This window comes from Cyprinus carpio, chromosome B17 (genome assembly GCF_018340385.1).
Source record: "Cyprinus carpio isolate SPL01 chromosome B17, ASM1834038v1, whole genome shotgun sequence".
Taxonomy (NCBI): Eukaryota; Metazoa; Chordata; class Actinopteri; order Cypriniformes; family Cyprinidae; genus Cyprinus; species Cyprinus carpio.
Window position 1 is genome coordinate 1,893,376 of NC_056613.1, and position 9,732 is coordinate 1,903,107.

The 9,732-nt window shown below is 35.2% G+C and overlaps 1 protein-coding gene across 4 annotated transcripts in view; it reads left to right on the top strand.

Moving 5' to 3' along the window:
* The window catches only part of LOC109106865 (runt-related transcription factor 2-like), a 65,628-nt gene that overhangs the window by 50,694 nt on the left and 5,202 nt on the right, over positions 1-9,732 (top strand). For 3 of the 4 annotated variants that reach the window (XM_042743172.1, XM_042743171.1, XM_019120126.2), the window contains 2 exons: positions 1,091-1,267; positions 3,817-3,978. In XM_042743172.1, coding sequence (XP_042599106.1) covers positions 1,091-1,267; positions 3,817-3,978 — 339 coding nt within the window. The remainder of the gene's footprint in view (positions 1-1,090; positions 1,268-3,816; positions 3,979-9,732) is intronic. The other variant, XM_042743173.1, reaches the window with a different exon arrangement.

The window sequence follows — 9,732 nt, forward strand, 5'->3', positions numbered from 1 at the left end:
AGTTCTTTTCATTGTATAGAAATAGCAGCTTGGACATTTTGCATAACATTTACTGTATTTTCTTCTCGAGTTTCCCAGAAGAAAGTAAAAAAACAACACAAGGGTGTGTAAAGGATGCCAAAATGTTCATTATTTGGCCAACTATCGCTATAAAGTAGTAAAATTTGCCCAAAAATTATAGTTCTGTCACCATTTATTCACTTTAATAACATTTTAAGAAATTTTGGGAATCTACAAAACTGATGTTTTCCATATAATAAAAGTAAACACTGACCAAAAATGACAAAAACACCATAAAAGTGCCATGATCTGTGTCCAAAATATAAGGTGTTGTTAATCTAAATGGCTCATTTGCATCTATTCGTCACACAAAACAATCATATGGCTTTATAAAACAGATAATGGATCGCTTTTAAAGTTCTTTTCATTGTATAGAAAGAGCAGCTTGGACATTTTGCATAACATTTACTGTATTTTCTTCTCAAGTTTCCCAAAAGAAAGTAAAAAAACAACACAAGGGTGTGTAAAGGATGCCAAAATGTTCATTATTTGGTTAACTATCATTATAAAGGAGTACAATTTGCCCAAAAAATGACAGTTCTGTCATCATTTATGCACTCTAATGACATTTTAAGAAATTTTGGGAATCTGCAAACTCATGTATCCAAACAATAAAAGTTAACACTGAAATGAAATGAAAATGGTCCACATGACTTTTGTGCTTTATTTGCAAGCGTTCTGAGACCATGCAATAGATCTGTGTCCAAAATTTAAGGTGTTATTAATCTACAGAATGTGGCTCATTTGCATCTATTCGTCACACAAAACTGAATGAAGAATGGATCACGTTTACAGTTCTCTTTTTCTTTCCCATTCACCTTCATTGTATAGAAAGAGCAGCTTGAACATTTCGTATAATATCTCTTTTTGAGTTTCTCAGAAGTGAGATAAAACATACAGGTTTGCAACAACATGAGGGTGTGTAAATGATGCCAGAATGTTCATTTTTGAGTGAACTATCCCTTTAAAGTTGGTCAGAATCAAGCAGTAGGTGTATTAACTGCAATTTCTGTCTAATATTGTTCGGTAGGACACAGACAGAAACTGGAAGACCCCCCTAAACCGCCGCTGTTCTCCGAGCGCCTGAGCGAGTTAGAGCGTTTGCGCCAGACCACCATGAGAGTTGCCGTGCAAACCCAGAGTCCCCGGCCGTCTCTCAACGCCACGCCGAACTCCTTCAATCCGCAGGGGCAAACTCAGATCTCAGGTAAACCGGCCCTTAACGCAACTACTTCAGCCTCTCTGGCTGTCAGCCATGACCTTTAATGAAGAATCGCTGTGGTTTGTGTACTGTACAAACATCAGTGTTTGGAGAACAGGTAGGTTTATTTAAGATGACTGATTTGCTGAAGATAAACCTGCGAAGATAAAAGCCAGTGGGCGAGAATGATGCAAGAAATAGAAATGGTGAATTCGACAACGTCGATCAGATTTAAACAGGAGATACTGATAGACGTGCCAAATCTGACAGTCATAAATCTTTTTGTCTGCTTTTACGGGAATGAGGCATTATCTTTTCTTGGGACTGGCTGCTTACATCACCTTAAAGGGATAGTTCACCCAAAAATGAAAACTCATTGTTTACTCACCCTCATTTCAATCCATACTTGTATTTCTTTAATTTAATGGAACACAAAAGACGTTTTGATGAATCTTTGTGCTTCTCTTCATCTTCAAACCACGTCTGTGAACGACAGAAAAGCATCAGTCCATTCGCTACATCCAAGTCTTCAGAAATCATATGATAGTTTAAGTGAGGAACAGACCCAAAGATCATCAATTCTCATTCAGAATGGTGCAGACCACGTTCTGGCGAAGACTGATGAAGATTCCTCCTTTTTTGTTCCACGGAAAAAATAACAGCTTACAGGTTTGGAACGACATGAGAGTGAGTAAATAATGACAGATTTTCATTTCTGGGTGAGCTATTGCTTTAATTCCATTACATTTGTCCAAATATTATCATTAGTTCCTGCTTCACTTTTGGCATAGTGGAGCATGTTTTTTTTGTTTGTTTTTTTTGTCTCATATGCGCTCAGCTTTAAAGTTTGCATAATGTTTGCCATTCTCTTGGAGCGTCTCCAGTCCCTCTCCTGTCAGAGCGGACGCTGTGTTTACTAGAATACTGTAGAAAGCAAACAGGAAACCGTTCTTGGCTCTGAATGTGATTAAGCTATTTACATACCACGGCTTTTTATACTAGTCTGCTCGGTCTCGGTCTCCATATTGTTATAAAAAGAAAGGTCACCCACTTTGCGTGCACAACAAATCTTTAAATTTGTCTTCTCACCAGGAAGGATCTTCTGAGGGTGAATCTCAAAAACATATATATATATATATATATATATATATATATATATAATATATATATATATATATATATATATATATATATATATATATATACAGTACAGACCAAAAGTTTGGAAACATTACTATTTTTAATGTTTTTGAAAGAAGTTTCTTCTGCTCATCAAGCCTGCATTTATTTGATCAAAAATACAGAAAAAAAAGTAATATTATGAAATATTATTACAACTTAAAATAATAGTTTTCTATTTGAATATACTTTAAAAAAATAATTTATTCCTGTGATGCAAAGCTGAATTTTCAGCATCATTACTCCAGCCTTCAGTGTCACATGTAACATCCAGTCTATCACATGATCATTTAGAAATCATTCTAATATTCTGATTTATTATGAGTGTTGGAAACAGTTCTGCTCTCTAATATATTTGATGAATAAAAGGTTAAAAAGAACTGCATTTATTCAAAAAAAAAAAAAAATCTAATAACTATATATATTCTAATAATATATTTTCTTAACTATCACTTTTTATCAATTTAACACATCCTTGCTGAATAAAAGTATTGATTTTATTTAAAAAAAGAAAGAAAAAAAAAATTACTCACCCCAAATTACTGACCAGTAGTGTATATTGTTATTACAAAATAATTATATTTTAAAAACATAGCTTCTTTTTTTACTTTTTATTCATCAAAGTATCCTAAAAAAGTATCACATGTTCTGAAAAAATATTAAGCAGCAGAACTGTTTCCAACTTTGATAATGAATCATCATATTAGAATGATTTCTAAAGGATCATGTGATAATGATCCTAAAAATACAGCACATGCATCACAGAAATAAATGATAATTTAAAGTATAATAAATTTAAAAACAATTAATTTAAATTGTAATAATATATCACAATATTACATTTTTTTCTGTATTTTTGATCAAATAAATGCAGGCTTGATGAGCAGAAGAAACTAATGTTTCCAAACTTTTGGTCTGTACTGTATATATATATATATATATATATATATATATATATATATATATATATATATATATATATATATATATATAAATTATGTTGTGCATAAAGACTAGTCTATTTCAGGATGTGTGAAATAAACATTTCCTTAACATCTTAACAATTTCAAAAACATCTTAGTGGTTATAAAAATAGAATTCAATTTCTTTTAATTTGCAAAAAAAAACAACTTTTTTTTCTTTTGCTTTTAGAGTGAAACATAGCAAACATGTTCTTGACAGCTTTCACAAGATTGGCTCTTTTTTGTGGTGGTGTGTGATACCGTTCATTTTTGAGGTCACTGTTGTAAACATCACTGAGCTATAAAAGCACTGCTGTGGTCCCGAGAGAAGAGGCTACAATCACACCCAAACACATCTTTGAGGATTCTGTCGTGCAGATGTTGACTGGAGTCGTCTTGTTTATCATGCTACAGATCCGCGGCAGGCGCAGTCCTCTCCGCCCTGGTCCTACGAGCAGCCCTACACTCCTTACCTGAGCCAAATGACGTCTCCCTCCATCCACTCCACCACCCCGCTGTCCTCCACCCGCGCCACGGGCCTGCCCAGCATCAGCGACGTGCCAAGACGCCTCTCAGGTAAACTAACACCTTAAAGAAAGTCAAATCACAGACAAGAGCTCTATTATCTCAAATGCTTCAGCAGTGAGACTAAGACAATGTCTCAAACCGGGCTCGGATTTGCCTCAGTATTAATTTAGATTCTCCCAAGATCAAATCCACCTTCATTTTATGCACTACTGGCCAAAAGTGTGGAATAAAAATGATTTTTTAAATGTTTTTAAAAGAGGGCTCTTCTTATAAAGGCTGCATTTATTTGATTAAACTTACAATAAATGCAGTAAAACTGGATACGTTATTATAATTTAAAATAGCTTAACCATTTTTAAATATTTACAAATGTAATTTATTCTTGTTATGCAAAGCTGAAGTTTTAGCATCATTAATTTCAAGCATTAGAAATCATGATAATATGCTGACTTGCTGCTCACTTATTTTCAATTATTACAGTACAACTCAGTTATTAAAAATAGTTCTTATTATTACCAATGCTAAAAACAGCTTATTATATTTGATTATTTGATCAAAAACTACATTTATTTGAAATAGAAATCTTCTGTAACATTATAAATGTTTTTTTAAACCTTACCCCAAACTTATTAGTTTTTACTGTTTTCTTGATCAAATAAACGTAGTCTATTTCTATTTTTTTCAAGTATTTTATTTCTAATTTTCCTATATTTTTTTATATAATTTTCCCATATTTCCTTAAGTTTAGTTTTATTTTTTGGAGTCAAAATTTATATCTAAATTCAAGTTGAAATCAACATTTTTCAGGCTGTTTTAGCAACCATCTGTCATATAGACTCATTTTCATTACCCAATCAAAGATAAATAAAATCAAGCCCCGCCCTATTTTTATGCATTGAACATCCTGTTTCACTCAGACAGATGTGGGATTACAGAAGTAAAGTGAGTTTTTCACTTGTTGACTCCACATGAAATCACAACTGGGCTATAAAAGAGCAACCTCTGAGCAATTAAATTCTCCTCTGGCCAATATCGCTTTCTCTGCCAACCCCTCATTTCAGAAATGTGGGAAATGGAGTGTCTCAACCTGCCTGTATTTACTTTCTTAGCTGATCGTGTTAGCCGTGAACATTTGTCCAAACACTCATTCGCTTCTTTCCCCACTGAAGTCGAATCAAAGCATTTTTCCAGTGTTAACTTTCTGCTTTGTAAGCGTTTGTTACGTCGCCCGTGGGCAAATGGCTTCCAAGCAATAGCACCTTTAAAAATAGAGAGCATTTGAAAGAATATCTCCCCTAACCCCCATCCTCTCCGATGGAGTCTTTGAACTCAACTCTCTTTTGAAATGCCTTGAAAAAGGAACAATAAAACAGACTAGAGTTTCTGACTCACGGACCTCAAAAAGTAAACGGGTAGTTGGTACATAACACGTCTATTGGATTTTATAATAGAATTTATTTAAATGCAGGGAAAGTGTATGTCATAACTTCTGTAACTGATCACTAATTCTTTATCATTTTAATGTTATTTTATTTATATAACTGTATTTTCCTTTTTATTTTAAATGATCATGCATTGTAACAAATACATTTCTAAAATATTGCAAATAATATTTTACTTCATATGAGCTCATGAGCATTTATATCAAATAATATATATTATAAAAAATATACTTTAAATATTTATAAAATTTTATTTTATCTATACTACTTTATTTTTATTTTTTGTCCTAAAAGTAAATAAAATAAAATTATATAAATATTTCAGATTATATATATATATATATATATATATACACACACACACACACACAAACATTGCATGCACAATAATTTATTATATATTTCATGCATAATTCTTTCATTTTTTTTCATCCATACTAGATCATTTTAAATGACCTGTAGTGTGACAAATGCATTTTTACATATTACAAATATTCCACATAGCATTTAAATTCACATGCGTTCATAACGGTTGCATGAACAATAATTACAAGAGAATGTTGTTTAAAATAGTTGGGGTTTAGATGGGGGTTTAAAAAGCAATTCTCATTAACTACCCAAAAGCTCTCGAGTCCAAACCCTAGGAAGAGCTTGCTGTGACCGTGCCTTTATTAATGAAATAGGCACCAGATTGCGGTCCACCCACCCTTTGGGGTTCGTTTTGAAACAAACACACAGTGTGGACGTTTTCTTTAATACACCTGTTTGACTCTCCGCCAGGTTGGGTTTTTGAACTTTTTTTTTCTTTCTCATGACTCCCCACCCTAACTGTTTTCTTTGAGCCTGGAGCGAATGTGAAAGTTGAAATGACTTCTTGGTGTGGCTGCTTTTTGAACCCCGGCCAGCTGCCTGGTTGGGTTTGATTAGTTTAGATTTCACCCGGCTTTCATCTTGGAGATGTCAGCCTTTGTTCTTTCCTCAAAGAGACACACGCACCTCTTGGTCCTAACGCCCCCTGTTCTTCCTCGGAGCACCACTGAATGTCTCGGTCTCGAGAAGACTCGTCCCGAACGCATCGCACCCTCTGCAGCTGCTTGCGAGGCTATTCTTCTCCACCCTGGGCTCGTGTTACACCTTTCGGCCAGAGACCTGGTGACTGATAATGATGCAGATGAAGGCATGCATAATATTATCAGAGCGGGATCACGGGACACTGCGGACCGTATAGATCTTTGATTTTTCCTTTTGTGAAAGTCTGTTTAAGGAGGCTGGTTTAAAAGCGTGTTTGAATATCTCAATACTTTGATATATGCAATAACACAGAATGCATATACAAATCAAATGTATACATTGATAAAAAGTGGCTTTGGATAAAGACATCTTCCAAATGAGTAAATGGATCTACATCTAAAGACTCTCCGAGAATACCATGGTACATAGCCACAAAACATGGTACTTTGATATATATAATGATTGCTTTGATATATACCATAATGTGTTATGGTATTAAAAAATACCATGTTGTATGTCCATAAAACCATGGTATTTTAATATATACCAAATATAAATCTTTTGTAACACTATAAATATCTTTACTGTTACTTTTGATCAATTTAATGCATCCTTGGTGAATAAAAGTATTCATTTAAATAAATAAATAAATCTTACTGACCCCAAAACGCCATGACACATCTTTGTTAGTGGCTTCTGTACCTCTTAATGTGCTCTTCAAGTAAGCAGGCAGTCTTGTAGCAGGGAACCCTGAAGCAACCCGAGGTCAAAGGTCGTAAGATCACACTGATGATAGGTCACAGCTTGAGCCATCGTGCTCCTCTTGGTTTCTAGCCCTGAGCTTCAGCTACTAGACCACACCATCCCTGTAACACAAAGTGATTGACGTTGTATTAAGTTTAGCCAAAAAGGGTCTGGCAAGAGCCGATAGCATGATGGGCTCATTCTCGTGAATGTCTGCAGCGAGGAGCGATGTTTAATGGTGATTGAAGGTTGTATATGTGAATTTCTGTCATTGTTTTGGAAATGTGACTTGGGTCTCCTCTCTTCTGCACTCCCTGAAGTGTCTTTTTTGTTTGGCTTGAAATGTCAAGAGTTGATAATGGGGAGAGACAATCTGCTCATAATTGGCCACACATGCTCTGTAAAGTTTGCCGAACTGTCACTCATAAAGCGGCGCTCATGGACGACACGCGACCGCTCCTAAACCAGCAGACAAGCTGACGGGAAAGACGCCGCTGGATTTATCAGCATAAAAAATAAAAAACATACTTTACCTTAGCAACATGGTGAGAGGAAGGATGAGATCAGATCAGAGACTTTGTTTGAAGTGAAGGAAAGAAAAGGAAAAATGGACAAGGGAAATGGGGACACAGAAAGGAAAAGATGCTTGGTTTATTTGAATTTAAAAAAAAAGGGAAAGGAATGAAGATTTTAGTGTGAAGTAAAAGGAAAGAAAAGGGAAAATTGAAGTGGGAAAAAGTCAGGAAAGAGGAAATGGAAAGAAAAGGGAAGGAAAGCTTGTTTGAAGTAGGCCTAAAAGAAAAGAGGCAAAGAGGAAATACACAGGAAACTATTCCGGTTTGTTTTAAGTAAAGAAAAGGGGAAATTATATGGTAATAAAAAAAAGTGAAACAGGAAGGAAAAGACTTTAGTTTGTTTGAAGTAAAGAGAAGAAAAGGGTAAGATAACCTAGGAAAGGTTAGGAAAGGGAAAATGGAAAGGAAAAGGAGATTTCATTTCATTTGTCTTAAGTAAAGGAAAGAAAAAAGGGAAATGATCAGGAAGGGAAAGAGAGGTTTAGTTAAATGGGAAATGGAAAGACAAGGAGAATAATTTTGGTTTGTTTAAAGAAAATGAAAAAGGAAAATGGGAATTGGACTGGAAAACGGAAACAGAAAGAGGAAAAAATGGTTTCATTGAAGTAATGTAATGGCAAAGGAAAGATTAAATAGTAAGTCAAAATCAGAGAAATCAGAGGAAAGAAAATAGGAAATTAAAATGGGAAAGGTCTCCTGAAGGGGAAGTGGAAAGGAAAGGAGTTTGGGTTTGTATGAAGTAAAGTGGGAATGGGAAAAGAAAGGGAGAAGTTACTTTTTTGGGAACTAAAGGAAATAAAATGGGTAACTGACTGAAACGGGAAAGGTCATGAAAGGGGAAATAGAAAGGAAGAGAAAAGAGTTTGGGTTAGTTTGAAAGAAAGAAAAGGAAAAGAAAGGGGAAATGGAATGGAAAAGAGGAGAGGAGTTTGGGATTGTTTGTTTATAGCCTTTAATTTAGCAGGCGGCTCCATTTGAAAAGCAGATTGTGATGAATACAGAGTGCAAAAATAGACAGATGTGGAGATGATAAGACGTTCCTCTGGGATTCTCTCTCCTGGGGTTCTGGGAGTCACAGCCCATTAGTGGTTTATAATTTAAAAACATCTTGTGGTTCTAAGAGAGAAGATCGGACCTTCTCTTTGGCTAATCGCAGACATGCCACCACATCTAAGACTGCTCATTATGCATCCTGTGGAAACTGTTTTTTCCTCTAAGCGTTTCCATGTGCGCTCCCAGTTTATTCCGACATTTCTCTTTGATATTCATATAAATGCGAGGATGTGTGTGTTTGCGCATGTGAGCGTGAACGCACACGACGCGTTTGCATACAAACCCCCGGACAACCTTCAGCAAGCGCCGCTGAAGAAACAAACAGCCAGAAGCCAAGCTCACAATCTCTCAGCAGCACGTCAGCCCCTTTTGACAGTTCATTTGCATATTGAGCTTTTATGGCCCGGTGACATTTTTGCAGCGTTAGTCTTCTTCTTGACCTTGAATTAACCCAAGTATTGTGTAATTCAGGTTGCAAATAAAGATTTAATTCAAGTTTATGTTTTGCTTGAGTAATTAAACCGCTGACATGCGAGATGAGCCAGTTTCTCTTGTCGGTCGGTTAATATTTATTGCAGTTTCCTTGATTAAAATTCCTCAGACTGAGCTTGTAAAGGGAGTCTGTTCATGTGGAGTCACAAACGGGATCAATGAGCAACAATATGAACTTTTTTCTTGCACTTTGAAGGGTCATTCTGATGCTTTCATGGCTTGAGATATTTCAATTACAAAGACAAAACTTTTCACTCTAATCATATTGTTTAGGAGAGCCTCTTCATATTTATGTCCATTATATTTCACATTCATTATTTGCACGAGAAATGCAGATAAAGTTGCATGCACTTCATTCTTCACAAGCTTCTTTTCAGTATATAAAGGGGAGTTTTGTGTTGACAGGCTAGTTAGTTTAAGCTGTATGCAAATTAAGTTTGACAGCGCCCTCTTCTGTCTGATTTAGCAATGTTCCTTTATTCATT